This window comes from Camelus dromedarius, chromosome 17 (assembly GCF_036321535.1).
Source record: "Camelus dromedarius isolate mCamDro1 chromosome 17, mCamDro1.pat, whole genome shotgun sequence".
Lineage (NCBI taxonomy): Eukaryota > Metazoa > Chordata > Mammalia > Artiodactyla > Camelidae > Camelus > Camelus dromedarius.
Window position 1 is genome coordinate 6,597,226 of NC_087452.1, and position 19,016 is coordinate 6,616,241.

General features: G+C 49.6%; 1 protein-coding gene across 5 annotated transcripts in view; it reads left to right on the forward strand.

Annotated features, from left to right (window-relative positions):
• SRGAP3 (SLIT-ROBO Rho GTPase activating protein 3) overlaps positions 1-19,016 on the forward strand; it is a 220,639-nt gene that overhangs the window by 155,816 nt on the left and 45,807 nt on the right. For all 5 annotated transcript variants that reach the window (XR_010384781.1, XM_064496289.1, XM_031470812.2 and 2 more), the window contains exons 6-10: positions 2,423-2,551; positions 3,891-4,112; positions 5,612-5,713; positions 7,869-8,066; positions 12,080-12,164. Coding sequence is in view for 4 of the 5 variants with exons in the window: in XM_064496289.1 (XP_064352359.1) it covers positions 2,423-2,551; positions 3,891-4,112; positions 5,612-5,713; positions 7,869-8,066; positions 12,080-12,164 (736 nt within the window). In the remaining variant the exon portion in view is untranslated. The remainder of the gene's footprint in view (positions 1-2,422; positions 2,552-3,890; positions 4,113-5,611; positions 5,714-7,868; positions 8,067-12,079; positions 12,165-19,016) is intronic.

The window sequence follows — 19,016 nt, forward strand, 5'->3', positions numbered from 1 at the left end:
ATAAAATGTGGTCAGTCCTTACAATGAAAAATTCAGCCATGAAAAGAAATGGATACAGACGACAGGATGGATGACCCTTGAGAACAGCACGCCAAGTGAAAGAAACCAGTCACAGGAGACCACATATTGAATGATTCCATTTATTTGAAATGTCCAGAACAGACGAATCCACAGAGACAGACAGTAGATTATTAGTCACCAGGAGCTGGGGCAGAAGAGAACGGAGTGACTGCTAACGGGACAGGGTTTCTTTTGGGGCAATGAAAATCTTCTAAACTTAGACAGTGGTGATGGTTGTACAGAATGTCTTGAATATCCTAAAAATTAATCTAAACAATAAGATAACGAGACAGGGAATTACAGAGCTACAACACAGGGTCATATATAGAGGGGCAGAGAAAGCACTGGCAGGGGGGTCTGGAGGCTAAATTTCAGTTCAGAGTTTTGTGCTAATTAGCCATTTGGCTCTTGGACAACCCACTACTCTTCAGTTTTCATTTCCTCACCTATAAAATGGTGAATTAAACTAAGATATCTTTAATATCTTTTCCAGGTATAAAATTTTATGAGTCCATGAAGGGCTGAAAGTGGTCTCAGGGTCATAGTGGCCCCCTGGCAATGGGCCAGGAATATCAAAACTCTCTGTGGAGGTTGGGTGTGTGGCTGGTACAAGAGGTAACTGCCAGGAGTTTGTTTTTGGAAATTCTCAGAATAAGTGGAGCCTGGAGAAAGGTCAGAGATGTCTGAAGAAAATGAAAAGGCTGACCGTGGGGGCACCTCTGCTGAACAGCTCAAGAACTTGACCTGGAGTAAGGAAGGTAGAGAGTGCTTAGGTGAAGGGAGAAACCCTGTTTTTTTAAGGAGAGCTGTCTTTCTACTCGGCAGTAGGACTCATCTGTCTGAAAGGGGCAATGGGACAGCTCTCCAACCCATGGACTCTTGACCGCTTCCTGCCCAGGATGGCTTAGAATGGAAGCAGCTTCCAGGGGAGGCCGTCCAGCTCCCCGCCAAGACCACCTCTGGCTCCTCTGCTCCCTCTCTCGCCCCCACTCACATCCAGACGGCCTGTGAAAATCGTGTAATGCCTGCCTGCGTGGGGCCCGTCTTGGGTGCTGTAGGCCCAGCCACGAACAAGGCCCGTCAAGCCCCTGACTTTATAGTTCACTTTCTAGCAGGGGACACTGAAAATCCGCCAGTAAGCAAAGAGGTAAAAAATACAATGTTGGGTGGTATAAAGTGCTTATGTAAAAAACTGAGCAACCAAGATGTAGGTGAACGGCCAGTAACTGCTACCTCCAGACAGGCGAGCACTACTCAGCGCTAAAAAGAATGCGCTAGCAAGCCATGGAAAGCAGGGAGGAACCTTAAATGCACGTTATCAAGTGAGAGAAGCCAATCTGAAAAGGCTACATGCTGTGTGTAAAAGGCAAAGCTGTGGAACAGTGAAAAGGTGGGAGGGGTGATCAGGTGGAGCCCAGAGGAGTCAAGGTGGAGAGACTGCTCTGTCTGATACTATAATGACAGATACACACCATTACACGTTTGTTCAGCCCACAGAACATACAGCAGCACCAAGGGTGAACCCGAAGGTAAACTGTGCACTCTGGGTGGCAACGATGTGTCAGTGTAAGTCCATGGGGTGTAACAACTGTACCATCTCATGGTAGACGCTGATAGTGGGGGCGGCAGTGTGTGTGTGGGGGGAGTCGGGGTGTGTGGGAGAGCTCTGTACCTTCCTCTCAGTTTTGCTGCGAAGCTCAAACTACTCTTAAAAAAAAGAAATCTTTTAAAAATTAATTAAAAATGAAACAATCACTGAAAAATTGAATAGAGATTAAATAAGTGGAAAAAATAGGACAGGCTAGAGTAGGGGGAGTGGCGGTGGAGATGCTGGGGATGCACGGCAGACAAAGGTGTCATCAGAGGCCCCTCTGACAGTGTGACCGTGGGTGAGGACCTGAATGACTTGGAGAAGCAGGCCACGCAGGGATGTGGGAGGATGGCCTGACAGGTGGAGGACACGAATCTGAAGTCTCGAGGCAGGAATGAACGTGGCCTCTCAAAGGACGGGCAGCGGAGGTGACAATGGGAGGGAGGAGGAAGAGCCAGGTTGGGAGGGCCTCGCAGGCCGTCCGCGGGGTTTGGGAAGACACTGCCAGTGCTGAGTAGGGATCTCGGGGTCTTGTTTACACTCCACCCTGGCAGACTCAGAGAACGGCTGCTGCTTACCAGACGGCGCTGTCATTGGCTGCACTTGTGCGATGTAAGACGAGCTTTTGAGCACACAGATCTAATCCGCCTGGCACACGGAGTAACATTTAGGGGGTGCGGGGGACTGATGGCTCACAGTGACCATCCAGAAAACCCCAAATCTCTCCCATCAGTGGCTTGACTCTTACACCCACTCTTTTCCTTCCTCCAGAGGCAGGCAAAGTATTCCGAGAACAAGCTGAAATGCACCAAGGCCCGGAATGACTACTTGCTGAATCTGGCAGCCACCAACGCAGCTATAAGCAAATACTACATCCATGACGTCTCTGACCTGATTGACGTGAGCTCTGGGGAGTCATGGGTTGAACAGGGCCCTGCCTCGCCTGGCGAGTGGTCAGCTGAGGGAGGGCTGGCCTGTGTCCTTAGCTGACACGTCAGGTGACCAGTGTCCCCTTGAGGCCTGATGGAGGGGAAGGGCAGTGAGCGTTTGGAGCCTGGGAGAGGAGTGTCACCTCATGTTTCTCCCTCTGGGTGGGAGTGGGCCTCTGGCGGCCCCTACACACTTGGGCTGGGCAGTTGTAATTCATTGGGTGTTTACTAAGTGCCCTCCTCTACCTACCAAGTGCCCTTATATGTTCAATGCCCCTGGATCCATTCTGCCAGACACACACACGCACACGGAAGAAAACAATGAATTACATAGATCAGCTTTACTTGGGGGTGTTATCTTGGGAGAAATCAGGCAGTTTAAGCAAAAGGAAAATGGAACACTGACTCCCGAGTACTAGCTGTGCAGGAAACACTAGAGGGACAGCTGGGCTCAGAGAAGGAATACTGAGTGGTGCCATCAGGGAGGGCTTCTGTCGTCTGGGATGGAGCCGGGACTGCTCCTCGTGTCTTCACTCAGACAGGGATCTGGCCCAGCAGGGGCTCTCTCAAGCTTCCGTGAGGGTGGATGCAGCCTTCGCTCTGGTCCTGGTGTGTCCCATCAGGATGTCAGCATCCTGGGGAGAGGAGCTGCTCGGCCCTGCTTGTGCCTCCCTAGTGCCCTGAGACCAGAACCCCCACTTTCCTACCTTTTAATTTTCTTTTTCACACAGCCCTTTCAGTTTTTCACTTACCAAATTTTCGCTGAGTACCTGTTAGCTCTGGGCCTTGAGGTGCAGCAGTGGACAAGAGCAGATGGGGCTGCCCTCACAGAGCTCACCCTGCACGACCCTGATGGGTTAAAGGCAATTCAGTGCCAAGTGGTGGGTGTTACAGTGAGGGAGGTGGAGGGACACATGGACCCCTGGATGAGGGGCACCTGACGATGTAAACTCTGAGTGGGGAGAACATAAAGGAAGGCTTCCTGGAGGAAGTGGCCTCTAAACTGAAACCCAAAGGAAGAGTATTTAGGCAGGAGGAGAGAGGAAGAGTCTTCCAGGCAGAGGAGATGCATGTGTGAAGGCCTGGAGGTGAAAAAGAAGGTGGTGGATCTGGGGAGCCCGGAGAAGCACTGCCACTGCCCAGAGGCAGCCCCTGGCGCCCTCCAAGGGCTTTGCCATGGGCTGTGTGGTAGGATTCCAAAGTGCACAAGGGCCCACAGCATAAGAGATCTGACTGTGGAACAGGAAGCTGTGAGTCACCGTGGCGGTCCCCACCCTCACCCGCTCCTCCTGTGCATGCTTCTCCCCCAGTGCTGTGATTTGGGCTTTCACGCCAGCCTGGCCCGCACCTTCCGGACCTACCTCTCAGCCGAGTACAACCTAGAGACCTCTCGCCACGAGGGGCTGGACGTCATTGAGAACGCAGTGGACAACCTGGACTCCCGAAGCGACAAGCACACGGTCATGGACATGTGCAACCAGGTCTTCTGTCCCCCCCTCAAGTTTGAGTTCCAGCCTCACATGGGGGATGAGGTAGGCGTCCCCCTGGAGCGCGCGCTCGGGGCTGCTTCTGTCTGTCTCCCGTGTGCTCCCAGAGCATCGGTTGGCAGGGGAGTGTTAGCTCAGGGGCCTGGGGTCAAGTTCTTGGTCCATGGACCCCACCAGCCCAGGAGTTTACCACTAGTACCCCAATCTTGGTAGCTCATATCCCCGACCTGCAGAATTACAGGACCTTAGCTTCCCATAAAACCGTTCCCAGTTGTGTCTAGAAGACCCCAAGGGAGCGCCACATCTGCACATAGATGATGGTCTCACGTTCTCTACCCTCCCCTCCATGGCCTTGGATCACCGAGGGCACTGCCTCAGCGTAGCCACTCTGGCCTGTGCTCCAATGCTGGGAGCCCTGGGCATACAGGCCAGCCGAGTTTCCTTCAGGGCTTGTCCTGTTCAAGATCCTCATTATGTTCTGGAAAAAAAAATGGGAGAAGGCACTTGTCACTGGCCCCAAAGCAGCACACTAGTTACCTGAGTTTCACAAATAGCTCCTTGTGCTTTTCCTGGTCATCCTCCCTCTCTCTAGGGCTCAGGCCCTAGTCCCTGGAACCCATGGAGGACAGCCACAGATGTCAGACCTGCCTCCCCGTCTCCACCACCTCTACTCCCAGGGACACGTGCACAGACATTTCTCCTAGTGGCCCCATTCTCTCCACCTGACGTATGCCACCCGTGCACACGAGAGCTGGGGGGACCCAGCCCATCTCTGGATCCCACTGGGGACTCGGCTGGGCCATTGCTGCCCCTGCTTAGCAGGGAGGGGCCAGGAGGCACCTTGGAAGATGGTGTTTGCTGGACCCTCTGATGGCTCTGCCCACTTTCTTCATTTGCAAGAGGTGCCTTCTCCAGGGCTTCCCCACAGCTCCTGCCCCATCCCTCTGCCCTCGGGGTCCAGCCCTTTGGCTCATCATCTGTGGCTGCAAAGTCTGGGCTGCCGAGTTAGTGATAAAGAACAGAGCCCTGCCGTCCCTTATGACCTCAGCTAAGTCACACCCGGCAGCCCAGCCCACGGGTAGTCAGTCACAGAGCCCTGGGTGGAGTGGGTCTGGGGGAACAGTATTTCTCTCTCGTCTTCCTTGCTTCTACACGCCCCCACCCACCCACAACCGACCAGGGAAGAAGGGCCGTGAGCATGCTGCTGCCTCTCTCAAGCATCTTCCTGCTGGGCCTACTCCACTGTTGCCCATCCTTGGTTCTTTTCATCGGCTTCCCTTAGGCAGTTGCTTCCTTACTACAACTTCCTGCTGGAAATTAACCAGTTAGTGTCCCTTAGTGAGATTATGTCCAGGCCCTGAGTAGTAAACCGTCCTGTGCAGCACAAACATAGACCACAACCAACAGGCCGCACCCAGCAGTGTGAGAGGTGGCCCCTGGGCCCTGGCTGGCTCTGGAGTTGCCGGAGACAAGCTGTGTGACCTTGGGCAGGTCACGTGCCCTTTCCAGGCCTGTTTCTGCAGGCGGCGCTGTCGTTTCTGCAGGTGTGCCAGGTCAGCGCCCAGCAGCCTGTCCAGACGGAATTGCTCATGCGGTACCACCAGCTGCAGTCCAGACTGGCCACGCTCAAGATAGAGAACGAGGAGGTGAGTGGGCCCCTCCGCCCTGGACGGGGTTTCCTTATGGAGGGCTGGCTGGTCCCGAGGAGTCCACCCTTGCTATGGAACACGTAAGAAATTGGGTTCATCTGTAGGATGGACTCCTACGCAACCACTGAAACCACGCCCACCAAGAATCCTTAATGGGGAGGGGAGGGAATGCTCACAAGATGCTAAAGAGAAGCTAAGAGGAAGTGGACCTCTCTGTTCAGTGCATCCTAACCAGGATAAACTAAAGGATGTGCATATGTGTCTGTGTGTAGTCACAGGTGTAGGAAAAAGACTGGAAGGAAATACTTTGAAATGTCGATTGTGGTTATGTCTGGGTTGCAGGAGTATAGGTGATTTCCGGTCCTTTTTTGTGCTTTTCTCTGTTTTCTGCAGTGAGTTTATGTTATTTTTATCATCAGAAATAATAGTAGGTATTTAAAATTACACAATTAAATAACCAGCTCAGGGCACACTAACCTTGTCATGGATTCTGAGCTCCAAGAAACTTCTGTCTTACCACGGCCAGCATACCTCCCATGCAGCTGGTGGCACAGAACGACCCCCAGGTGGGCACAAATGGAAATACCAGCTGGGGTGGCTCTGTTCTGATGTGGACTGACGAGGCCAGGCGGGAGACATCCTAACCCAGCCTGGATGCCCCCACTCAGGGAGGGTGTCATCCAGCTAGAGGACACCAGGATGTAGGGGTGTCACCTGAGACCACAGGCAGGTTTACCCTTGAGAAGCGTGGTCACAGCTGGAGATGGGGCTCATGGTCCCTGTCTTCAGACCTCGAGAGGGCTGTCCTGGGCAAGTTGCCTTGTGTTTCCAGAAAGGACAGAGCCACGCTGAAGGTGAGATAGATCGACGTGTTCATCCTGCAAAGAGGGAGGGTAATATTTATTTACTTATGCCCTACATCTTCCCTCGAATCAGTTTAAATTGTTTACATGGAACAGCATATGCGGTATGTGGATAATCATGTTAATGGAATTTAACTTGGAAGTCAGGGCCACAGAAAAGAGGGTGAAGCAAGTGTTCCTCTGGACAGGCTGTTCATGGCCGTGGAAATACTTAGTTTTGAACCTGAATTTCTGCGAGGCTGTGTTAGACAGAACAGATTCACTCATTTATTTGTTCAACTAATATTTATTTAAGTATTTATTAAGCACATACTATGAACTAAACACTGCTTTAGATGCAGAGTTAAGTGAGTGAATGAGATAATGTATATAGTACCTCTTCTCACGGAGTTTCTATCCTAGTGAGAAAAGGCAGGTGATAATTAAAACACAGAAGCAAACTAACCAGAACATGAATGAGGGTAAACAATGCCAGACAGCGAAGGGCACTGCGTTAAGGATGGTGGGGGCTGGAGGGTGGTGGTGGTGTCACCAGGAGGTGACTTTTAAGTTCTGAGATCTGAGTGACAAGAGAGATTTTGAGCAATAATTGTGCAGCAAATGTAGATGCACTTTCTCCCAGGACTGTTTTTGGAAACACCCTCCATCCAAGTACAGTTTCGCCATTTAGGCCCAGTTCAGTGAAGAGCTGTGGTGAGATCGAAGCCCTGCGTATGTAGCCCCCTGGGGGTCCCGCTCGATCCCAGCAGAGGGGCTAGAGTCCTGGAGGACCGACCATACCATGTGTGTCTGAGCATCTGACTTCCTAGAGGTTCTCTTTTCTCAGTCAGGCTTTTGTAGGACTCAGTGGCAGGCAGCTGGAGAGTTCATTCATCGAGGGTGGCGCTCACCTTATCTAGACTGTGTCCCCTCCCTTCTCGGGATGAAGAGAACAGGGCTGTTGCTAGTGTTGTTCCTCTGAGGGGGACCCACATCCCAGGAGGAGCTAGTTTGGGGCCACAGACCCACAAAGAGAAACAAACCTAGAAACCCAAGCTCCTTGTTCATTATAGCATTCTCCAAGGTTCTCTCTGGCAGAAGCAGAGCCATAAAATGACTTTAGATTGGGCACCTGGCTCCTCACCCAGCCAGATGCAGGCCTTCCTTTCCACATCAGTGTAACGGGAACTACCATCATTGTCCTTCCTGCCGCCCAGAGGCTTTGTGTGGGAGAAATAAAGGAACAGTTGGGAAAAGGACTTGCAGTGTCAAAAGCCTTCTGAGGCTGAAGGATTTTTGTGTTTCCCCAGGTTAGAAAAACCCTGGATGCTACGATGCAGACCTTACAGGACATGCTGACCGTGGAAGACTTCGACGTCTCTGACGCCTTCCAACACAGTCGGTCCACAGAGTCCGTGAAGTCGGCCGCCTCTGAGACCTACATGAGCAAGATCAACATCGCCAAAAGGAGAGCCAACCAGCAGGAAACAGAAATGTTTTATTTTACAGTAAGTGGCGTCCTGGCCCAGGACCTGCCGTCTGCTGACCCGCCGGCAGTGACTTTTGGGGAGCAGCCCAAACCTAGTGGGAGCCAGAGAAACCACGTGGGTCAGTCAGACCTCAGATTCTCCCAACATGCTTTTCAGATTAAGTTTCCTGGCTTGGCTTTGTGAAACGCCGAAAGTGAGTTACCAGTGGGTAGCATCGGCCTTGATCTTAGATTGACAGTTCCTGCAACTTTCCTGTTCTAGGAAAACTGAAAGGAAGAAAACAAAAACCCAGAAAGAGTTGCGTTTGGTAGGGAGAGAGGAAAAGCGCTCACAGAGCCAGGTGCACACCCTAAGTAACACCCCCCAAGGTAGTGTATGGTTGTCACGTTGAGTTGTCTCAAACTGGGGAGTGGGCTTGGCAAATACGCCCTGGGTAATCCTGGTAAATTGCTGGTGATTTGCCATCTTCATGTAAAATCCCAGATTACTTACATTTCACTTGGCCAGGGAGAAGCAGGGATGAGGCATCGGGCTTTGGTTCAACATGTGTTTAGTGAACATGGAATGTTGGGGTTGGAGGGGCCTTACATCTTCGGTCTGACCCTTGATCCTGTTCAGCCGTGTCCGTGCCCAAAAGCCATCCAGACGTTGCTTGAGGAGCCCCAGGATGAAAAGCTCTCTCTCTCCTTCCCCAGACAACTGTTTTGTTTGGCCTGTGGCTGGCTGTAGATATTATAATGTTTGCCTGCATCTCTGTTACCTTCAGAAATCTGCCTCACTAGAATTTCTGGTCACTGAGCTTGATTCTGTTCTCTGCGGCAACCCAGAGAGAGGCTAATTCTACATGACAGTCTGGCAAGGTTGCAGGGAGCTGGGTTTTTTATTTCTCCAGGCTAAACATATCTAATTCTTTCAGTCCGGCCTGCTAAGCTTTTGTTTGGAGTGGCCTCCGCATCCTCGTGACTCTGTCCTTGAGCACGTCCCGTTTGTCAACACTTCTTCTAACGTGAGACTCCCAGCAGCGGTCTGACCAGCCCAGAGTTGGGCTAAACGTCCACCTCCTTCCACATTAGGTGCTGTGCTTCCTTTTTGTGTGTTTTTCCTATGATCGTATATGTTTTTTAAGCTAAGTTTGTATCAGTTAAATCTCTATCCCCACCGCACTGCCCTTAAACAGGGTCGCCTTCCTCCTATGGGATGTGTGGGTGATGTCTCGGGTGGCTCTTCCGTTTATTACCCATTAGATTTCCTCCCGGCGGGTTCAGTTCGTGGCCCCAGACAGTCAGGAGCCTGATGTACTTGTTCATCACAGATACAGGTTCAGTTAAGTGTGGCCTCCGTACCTTAAAGTTTGTCAGTAAAAACAAAACCAAAAACCCAAAACAAAAAACAAAACCTATTTGGTATGCCAGGGCCATAGTCAAAGACAGAGTTGTTCAAAACATGCCACTATACTGATATTGATCCGTTAATCAGCATTTTTAGATTGCGTTCATTCAGTCAGTCACAAACCCACCCAGTTCTAACATCCAACTCCATTTCGTGATGGGCCTCGTCAGATCCCTCTTGAAAACTAAGTCTACACATACTGCATTTCCTCGATCTTTGACCTGGTTGTTTTCAACAAAGAAAACAGAGCCAGACTTACTGACTCAGACCTTGCTGATTTCTGGGGTTCACCGCTGGGGACCTACTATGTTTGCACAGAGAACGTATGGGTTCCAAGGATAAGTAAGGAGTACGTGTTAAGTCACTTTGGTAGCAGAAGCAAAGAAGGACATTCACCCTGCTTGAAAGGAAAAGACAGCGTCTATGATGAAGGGTCATGGATTTGATCTTAATATTCAAGTTATCAACCTGGTTGGCTAGTACACCTCATAACTTGATGTTGTGATATTATTTAGGTATTTTTAAGGACGTAATACTCCTTTTAACATAGACATCAGTATGATTCCATGGCGTTCTTTCCTTCATGGTCCCATGGAAAGCAGGGTGAAGCTTGGAAGGAGTGGGCAGGGTCCAAGGCCCCAGATCTGCAGGGTGGAATTTGCACTAACCAGTGAATAACCCACCAAAGCATGAGTCACACATTTGGGGTGGAGCTTCAGCTGCCTGGGGCAGTGAGGCGTGATGGAGATAACACCTGCTTGGACCTCAGCTCTGCTTTTTTTATGGTGAATCTTTACACATAAGATAAAATCAGAGGGCTGCATTCCTGGGAGGATCCAGAGACAGCCGTAGCTGAGTAGTTATCAAACTCAAGTGTGCTTTTGAATCATGAAGGAGGCTTGTTGAAAATGTAGGTTCCCAGACTCCCACCCTCCCTGAGGTGGGGCCCTGGAAATGTGAACGCGTTGAGGCCTCTATGGTATCCTCCTCGGGTTAGATGCACAGTATTCCAAAAATATTACAGAGCAGGGAGCTGCATTTTGAGACTCTCCCGCTGGGTAGGAGGCCACTGGTCCTTGTACCACACTTGGAGAAACACTGTGAGTCTACCCTCATTTTACCCTGAGGAGGGCATGGACGCCCAGAAATGTTCAGAAATCCGGCCAAGGTTGCACACTGAGTGGCCACCGCTCTAAGTTCTGTCTCCTGGGTAGGATGGGAGTGGCGATGCTCCCCCCATCTGCTGTCCAAGACCGCGGGGAGGACCAGATGTTCGTGTTTGAAAACTGTCACGTGTTTTACAGATGCAAGGTGGGGCGGTTCTTAACAACCAAGGGACAATGTCCTAGGAGCTAAGAGGGACCGTGGCCAAGGAGATGGGACACCACAACCTCCCAGACACTTATCAGGGTGGGACCAGGGTGAGGTGACCTCAGTCTTATCAGGGCCACATGTAAGCCTCCACGCCACGGGCCCCTGCACCTGTCTTCACTGGGAAGCTGGTGATGTTCAGATGTCCTTAGCCGTCGAGGCTCACTTCTCTGCTTCTCTGTGTCCTTTCTGAGTCTTCTAGGTAGGGCATAGAAAGGATTTTTTGTGAAAAACCAGCTGGTAGATTTGGAGCAGTCACATCCATCCCCATGCCTTCATTCTTAGGGCTTTTGTAATTGAATTCTGTAGACACCCCCTGCCCCCGGCCCCTTCCTCACCTCCTTCAGGCCTGGCTCTAATGTCACTTCTGCAGTGAGGTCTGCCCCAACTCCCGTCCCTTGTTCCTGCCTTGTTTTCATCCCTGGCGTTCACCATCATTGACCCATTGTGTCTTTTGCTTATGTTTTTGTTAGTTTATTGTCTCTCTCCTGCTCTGCTATGTCAGTCCCACTGGGTCAGGGATTCAGCTGAAATTCTCAGCACTGCTATTTGCCAGCACAGCTGTGGGCACTGGGGATCCAGAAAGCTACGGGGGCAGCACCTACAGTGGCTCACAGTCTGGCAGAGAGGGCTCCAGGCCTGTGTTTGGGTGATGCGGGGTGGGCAGAGCCAAGGAAAGCTGGTACCTGTGCTGCGGCGTGGCCGAGGCTAGGCTGACCTGGGGGCAGGTAGATGTTTCTGTTCTGGGCGGCCCCAGGTGCTGCTCTGAAGCGCATTGTTCTTGGCCAGGTCCCTGAACCAGAGGCAGCCTGGAGTCCCAGGGACCCTGGGCAAATCATTCCCTGTGCCAGTTTGACCTGTCTCATCTGTAAAAAGAAGAAAATCATCTCTCCCCAGTCCAGTTGGGTTCTTTTACTAGGAATGCCTCTGGGGGCCTGCAGAGCCCTTCCTCCTCCAGAGCGCAGCAGATGAGCGAGACTTGCTCCGAGGCTCCCACAGCTCCCCTGACGGAAGCGCCTCTCACCACGCCATCCCCTGGGCTTTCTTTGTGTTCCCAAAACTGACCTGAAAGGCCTGAATGGACTGGCTGGTCACACTCGGCAGAGCTGGGGACCTGCTGGAGCAGATGCAGGGACACCCTCTCCCCTTTGCCCTTTCCCCACGCCGGCATCCTTCAGGGTGGCCTCCTGCCTCGGAGGTCCGTTCCGGAGGCAGAGATGGCAGGACTCAGCCCTGCGATTTGTAATGTCTTTGTGACTTGTGTCTTCCAGAAATTTAAAGAATATGTGAATGGCAGTAACCTCATCACTAAGCTGCAGGCCAAGCACGACTTACTCAAGCAGACTCTGGGCGAAGGTGAGTCAGGTGGTGGAAGCAGGCGAGGGGGGCTGTCTTCCCCGCTGGGTTTTGCTGTGGCCAAAGGGAGATCCTGGGCACTCGGTGGAATGAGGCCTGGTACTGGAGCCCCCACCAGGATGAGGCTGGGAAAACGGCCGTGGTGCAGATGCTGAGGGGGTCCAGCCTGGCTGTAGAAAATACGGGGCCAGCACAAGTTGTAGTTTAGCTTGTGGGGAGGGTCCCAGGTAAGGTGATGAGAGGTCCTCGATAGGTAGGGGGTGGGACTCAGGGCACAAGGATCCCCACTGATGATTTTTAGTCGATCCTATTTGCCAGGAATACCATTGGAGTGCCTGGCCAGGATTCTAGGTTCAAGAAGGAGAATCCATATGTGTTTAAGTCAGAGTTTGGTCCTTGAGGGACGTGGGGACTAGGCTTAAAACTCCCCAAAGTCTTCCAAGGACAGTTGGATAAAATCCCAGCGCTCCCATGGCACATGAGGCCTGAGGCCAGTTGACCTCCTTCCCTGACCTCAGCTACCCATCCTCCACTCCTTACTGTACTCCAGCCGCACTGAGCTCCTTTCTGCACTTCAGAGCTTGTCCAGCTTCTCCCTGCCCCAGGACCTCTGCATCTGCTGTTCCCTCTGCCTGGAATGCTCTCCCCCATGTCTTTGTGTGGATGCCGCCTTATCCTTCAGCTGTCAGCACAGATATCACTTCCTCAGGGAGGCTCTCCCTGCCCCCCAGCCTCAGGGAATCACCACCTCTGTCCCAACACTCTGTTTGATTTTCTTCATCTCACTCATCACCATGTGAAATCATCCTGTTTATTATTTGTTCACCTACTTCTTGTCATTGGTCATGCCCCTCACCCTCAACAGCATCATATCTTCAACCAGAGTAGGCACATGGGGTCTGGGAAATAGTGGCCAATACGAGAGTGATGAAGGGAATTTCCAAGGTGAAGATGCCAGTAGATCCTGAGATGACAGCTGGAAGCAGTCTAGACCATCCAGGAGTGTTTTGGGGACGGAGGAATGTGACTGGACGAGATGGGGTGTGGGGCTGGCGTTCCCTGGCTGGCTGGTATCCTCGCCCTTCTATGGCTCACTCTCCTCTCCCTGGGGGTGCACATTCTAGTGGCCATGCCCTGGCCACACAAATCCTGAGCCAGTCCACTCGGCAGCTGTCAAGGGGTGCTTGGCATTTGTGAGCCCCATGCTTTAGAGGAACTGGTGAGAAATGAAACCATTTCACAGTCCCAAGGCACTTACAGTCTAGCTGGGAGACAACCTATGAATTCATAAAGAATTAACTAGCAGTAACACTGTCACACAGAAATACTGAGTGAGTTGCCAGGCGAACAGTTTGGATTCTGAGGACCGTGAGTCACGGGAGGCAGGTTTCACCATGGACCCAGGAAAGCTGGGAAGGCTTCAAGGCAGATGACAGTTAGGGCTTGAGGAATAGCCAGGGCTTTAAGACCAATGGAATGTTTTCAATCAACTTTATTGACATATAATGGATATACCATAAAATGCACCCATTTTACATGTGGAAATCACTTTTGACAAACATACGGCCAGATATAACCACCATCAAGTCAAGGTACAGAGCCTCCCCGTCAGCCAGAAGTTCGCTTGTGCCTCTTTATAGTCAGTCCCCGCATCCTCCACCTCAAGCCACCACTGACCTGATTTCTGTCACCATAGACTAGTTTTGTGTGTTCTAGCTGGTGAGAGCTGGGGAACTTTAGGGGGTGATGGAAATGTTCTATATCCTGATTTGGGTGGTGTTTATACATGGGTCTTTACATTTATCAAAACTCATTGACTGAGGGAGGGTGGGGAGGAGTGAGTTGCAACGAGCATTTTTTTTATCCCCACCCTCACCCTCCGGCCCCCTACATTCTGCACATCCTGACATTTCATTACTGGACCAGGAGAAGGGAGCCATGGAGTAGTGTCGGGAACATAGAGGGAACCAAAACAGCAAGGAGAGAGGGAGAGGGAAAAGACAGGAAGTCCTAGAGTGAGTGTGCCAATGGGGACAGCTTCCGCCACTCCCAGAATCAGTTTCTATGTTTGTGGGCTGGGGGACTGGGGGCTGTTTCTCATGGGCCACGTAACAAAAGGCAGGTCCGTGTGAGTTGCTGGCTACTTGTATTTTCAAAATCAGGTGCCCTGGATTTAGAAAACAAGATATTGTTTTAAAAAATAAGATCCCAGATGAGGAAGCGCTTCTCTCCAGCTCCCCCAGGAGTGCTATCCGATGCAACCTTTATTACCGCCCTTGCCTGAATGGCCTTAATGAAATCATAATCATCATCAGTTTTGGTTGGCGGAGCTCCTGACCCACTTGGTCTTGCAAGTTTATTTAGCCTTCAGCCACACCTTGCTCTGAGATGTGATTAACGAGTCCTTCTTCTGAGTTTTGAGCTGAATAGCAACAAAAACAACAAAACTGCAGGAAGACGCAGCTTCAGAAGTATGAGGGCAGCTAAGAAAGAGCCGTCTGGGAGAATTACCGTCGTCCTGTTACCTCGTCAGCCGGCAGTGGAAAAGCCCACTGTGCTGCTTTTGATAACTGGCATGCATCTTGTTAGACTCATCAATTCTGGGGAGGTTTTGTTTTTTGTTTTTTGTTTTTAATAAATGTTTTTGCTTTAGAATAGTTTTATACTTATAGAAAAGTTGCAAAGATGGTACAGAGTTCCCGTATACTCCACATCCAATTTCCCTTACCAGTAATGTCTTCATTTTACACCGCTATGGTGTATTTGTCACAGTGAATGAAGACTGATCCATTATTGTTAACTAAAATCAGTAAGTTACTGCATTACTGAAAAAACTGAAGCTGAGAACAATCTTCAGGCATTTTTGTATCTCCTGATGAAGGTGTATGTGGATTCCTAGGGCATTAGCTGGTAGAGGGAATTTGCACTTAGTTTGATAAAGCTCTTGCCCATTGGGCAAGTAGGGCATGAAAAAACTGAGCAGGCCAAAGAGAGCTCAGATCTTCTTATTCATTCTTCTGAGGGGTCTTCAGATGATTCCTCTGCCTGGACATGTTAACTCTTCCTTTAAGTCAAAAGCTCTTCTAAGACGGGGGCTAGGTTAGGGTGACATCTGCATCAATGGCTTTTTTTTTTTTAATGTCATCTGAGAACTCTTTTGTGTTGGGAAGGATAATCTGCTCATTTTGAAAACAAGTGAGAAATATGGAGCTAAGCAGAATATTTTGACTAAGAAGGTACAAAATTTTTTTTTCAATGAAATGAAATATCATCTAGTGCCTTAGTTTCTCTCAAGTACTCTTTTGACAGCATGCCTCAGAGAAGTCACAAGTTAGAGGAAGCACTAGATGTTCCAGGTCGCTTTCACTTAGAAGCGAAATGGAATGTGATTGACCCCAGACACACAAGTCAGAAAGCTTAGGGCCCTGCAAAGTGGTATTCCTTGTTACAAATGTCACTGCCACGTCTTGGAAAGAAGAGCACACACCCTTGTATGCCCTTGGTTGTTGCTAGGTCATTTTATTGGCCAGAGAAATCTTAGTTTATCGTCTCAGTCTTAGATGTCTGACTTTTTTATTGCTCTGGGTAGTCGGTAAGCTCTAGGGTTGACACCTAAGATGCGGGTGGTTTTTCAATTTACTCCAGGCCCTCAAGGATGAATGGTTCATTGTCTCCAAAGGGATGAGACATAACCTTTTCAGGCCAAGATTTAATAGCCCATTGCAGAGCCGAATGTCTGCGAGGACCAGACAGTCTGACCTTCTAGAAAATGACTGAGCCACCAACTATAAAATATGTATTTTAAATCTCAACAGGTCTTGAAAGGTAAAGGGCAGAGTGTTTCTGATTTTTGATGTTTGTTAGAAGTTGAAATACCATATTCCAAAAGGTGTTGGTAAAGGAATTTTGAGAGCTGGAAAGTGAGTCAAAAGCTGGAGGAGAATGTATTTGATTTGCTGCCAGAGGAAAGTCTGTCTTGAGTGTGTTCTGATGTTGCACTCCAGGACCTAGGCTGTTTGGTTACTACCTACCCCTTTCTTCCCTCCTGGCCCCTTTCTGTCCATTCATCTGTCCACCCATCCATCCAAAAGCGCAGGCTCTGTACTTGGCCAGGACTGAGGGTACAGGGTAAACAAGACAGACAAGGTTCCTGCCCTCATGGGGAGGAGAGACCTCAAACAGGAAACAAGCTCTTGAGTAAAGAATTACAGCTGTGATAAGTGCCCTTGAATGGAAAATTTGGGCTGAGATAGAGAACAGTTGTGTATTGGGGTGGAGGGGGAGGCATGGGGGACCTTTAGGTTGGGTGATCAGAGAGGCCTCAGAGAAGAGGTGACATTTAAACTGAGACTGAAGGATGAGAAGGCGTCATGAGAAACTGGGGAAAGACTGTTGAGGCCAAGGGAACAGCATATGTGAAGGCGAGAAGCGATGTGGTGAGGCAGGAGTAAAAGAAGGGCCCTGGGACTGGACCCTAGTGAATACATAGTGGAGCCGGCAGTTCTGGAACCAAGAGGAAGTGGAGCAGGAACCTCTTCCTAGGTCCCCTTTGTAAGTCAGAGTTGCACAGCTGACTACACCCCTCAGGAAAACAATGTGCTTTATGGTCCACCAAGGCCATTAGCTGACCTTTCCGTGGGCTGCCATCTGCTCCAACTCAGGGCCTTGGGTCTACATGAAAATTTAACTCAAATTGATGTCTGGTAGGAATTTGTCCCAGACCTTAGACACACAATCAGTTTAAGCAGAACACATTTTCCTGTTTTACTTTTCTCTGTTCTGGCTTTGGCTTTAGTTCAACCAACTACAGTCACTCTTGTAACTGCTTGTGGCTTTGGTCAGGAATTAAGGAACTGTGTATTGATTCACTCCAAGTTTTATTTTCAGACTTCTCTTCCTCCCCTCATTTTTTCTCCCCAGCCCAATCAGCATTGTTTTCTGTAAAGAAAAATAAGGGCTCAGTTCTTTATTTTATAAAGTCCCTTCATGTGAATGCTAGATGGGATTCTAGAGTGTAGAGCGGTGCTGTCCAGTATGGTAGCCACCAGCCATATGTGGCTGTTGAACACTTGAAATGTGGCTAGTCTGAACTGAGAAGTGTAAAATGAGTACCACATTTCAAAGAATTAGTACTGTACGTATATATATGCATGTGTGTGTTTATGTGTATATATATTATTATATTTTTATATTGATACAAATTGAAATATTTTTGACGTATTAGGTTGCATGCAATATATTATTTAAATTAATACCACCTGTTTCTCTTTACTTTTTGTAACGTGCATACTATAAATTGTGGCTTGCATTATATGTCCATGGGACAGCACTGGCTTTGAGGTTCTCTTCCTGTACCATAAAAGGACTGAAGTACTGAGTCATGCTATGAATGAACCTCAGAAGCATTATGCTCAGTGGAAGAAGCCAGATGCAAAAGACCACATATTGCACAATTTTACTTTTATGAGATACCGAGAATAAGCAAATCTATAGAGATTAGTGATTGCCACAGGCTGGAGGTGGGAAGAGGGTGTGACTATAAATTGGCACAAGAGATCTTTTCTATGTGAGGGAACTTTCTAAAATTGAATTGTGGTGACGGTTGCCCAACTTTGAACATTTACTAAAAATCATTGAATTATGCATTTTAAATGGGTGACTTTTATGATACATAAATTATACCTCAGTAAAGCTGTTAAAAAAAGAGGGCAGTGGATATGAGTCTGGAATTCCAGGGAAATGTAAGATCCGGAGGTAAGAGTAGGGAGTCATCAGTAAGCATTTGAGGTCACCTAGAGAGGGTGGGCCGGAAGAGAAGAGGAGATGCAGTTTGCATCCTGGGGCATCCCGACATTTCGAGGTTAGAGTTTGGGCAGAATGAGGAGGAGACAACAAGGGAAACCGAGGAGCAGCCTGTAGGGCAGGAAGGACACCTGGGAAGTGAATAGAGTCATGAAAATCAAGAGGCGAAATCTTTAGAAAGCTTCATCAGAAGGGAGTGGTTAACTGAGTTAAGGTGGTGCTGAGGGCTGAAAGTCAGTTAAGAGCAGAGCAGACACTGGGTTCAGCCGCACAGAGCAGTCTCCGTGAAGTGGTGAGGACAGAAGCCCTGCAGTGAGGCGAGGGGAGGGAGCGACAGGGACTCTGGACAGCTCCTTCAGGACATTTTGCTGTAAAGGAAAGCTGAGAAATGGAGATGCAGTTAGAGGAGAAAAGGGGTCAAGAAGGGGCTTAAAAGTCAGGTTGAATGTATCCAGTGTACATGTTGATGTGCTGACCGAATGATCCGGAAGAGAGGAGATTGGTGATACTAGAGGGGAGACAGTAGCAGAGACAAAGCCCCTGAGAAGGGCAGAGGGCACGGGACCTGGAATACAAGATTGGGGCTTTGGCAGAAGGAGGATGCTTCCTCCAGAGCACCAGGAGAGGAGATAGCAGGTGAGTGGGTCTCATGGAGGCATCCAGAGACCCTGTCTTACTGGTTTTCTTTTCCAGTGAAGGAAGCAAATAGGTCTTCAGCAGAGAATGAAGGCAGGAGGGCTGGGAATAGGGGCGTAGCAAGGTTGAGAAATAGCTGGTGTCTTCTGGCTGGTACCCTTCGGTGCCAGGCATGATGGGTACTCAGTAAACCTTTGTTGACATAAAGCACTGCGTGAGTTCTTGAGCTGGGGTGTGTGTAGAAGGGAGCACCTGGAGTGCTTATTAAAATGCAGATTCCTGGGTTCTTATCCAGGAAAGAGCCAAGAAATCTGCATCTTTAACAAGAGCCCCAGGAGGGTCTGTTGCCAGTGGTCAGCAGGCTGTAGTTTGAGAATCACTGAAAAAATATGTATGAGCAATAACAAGAGAAAT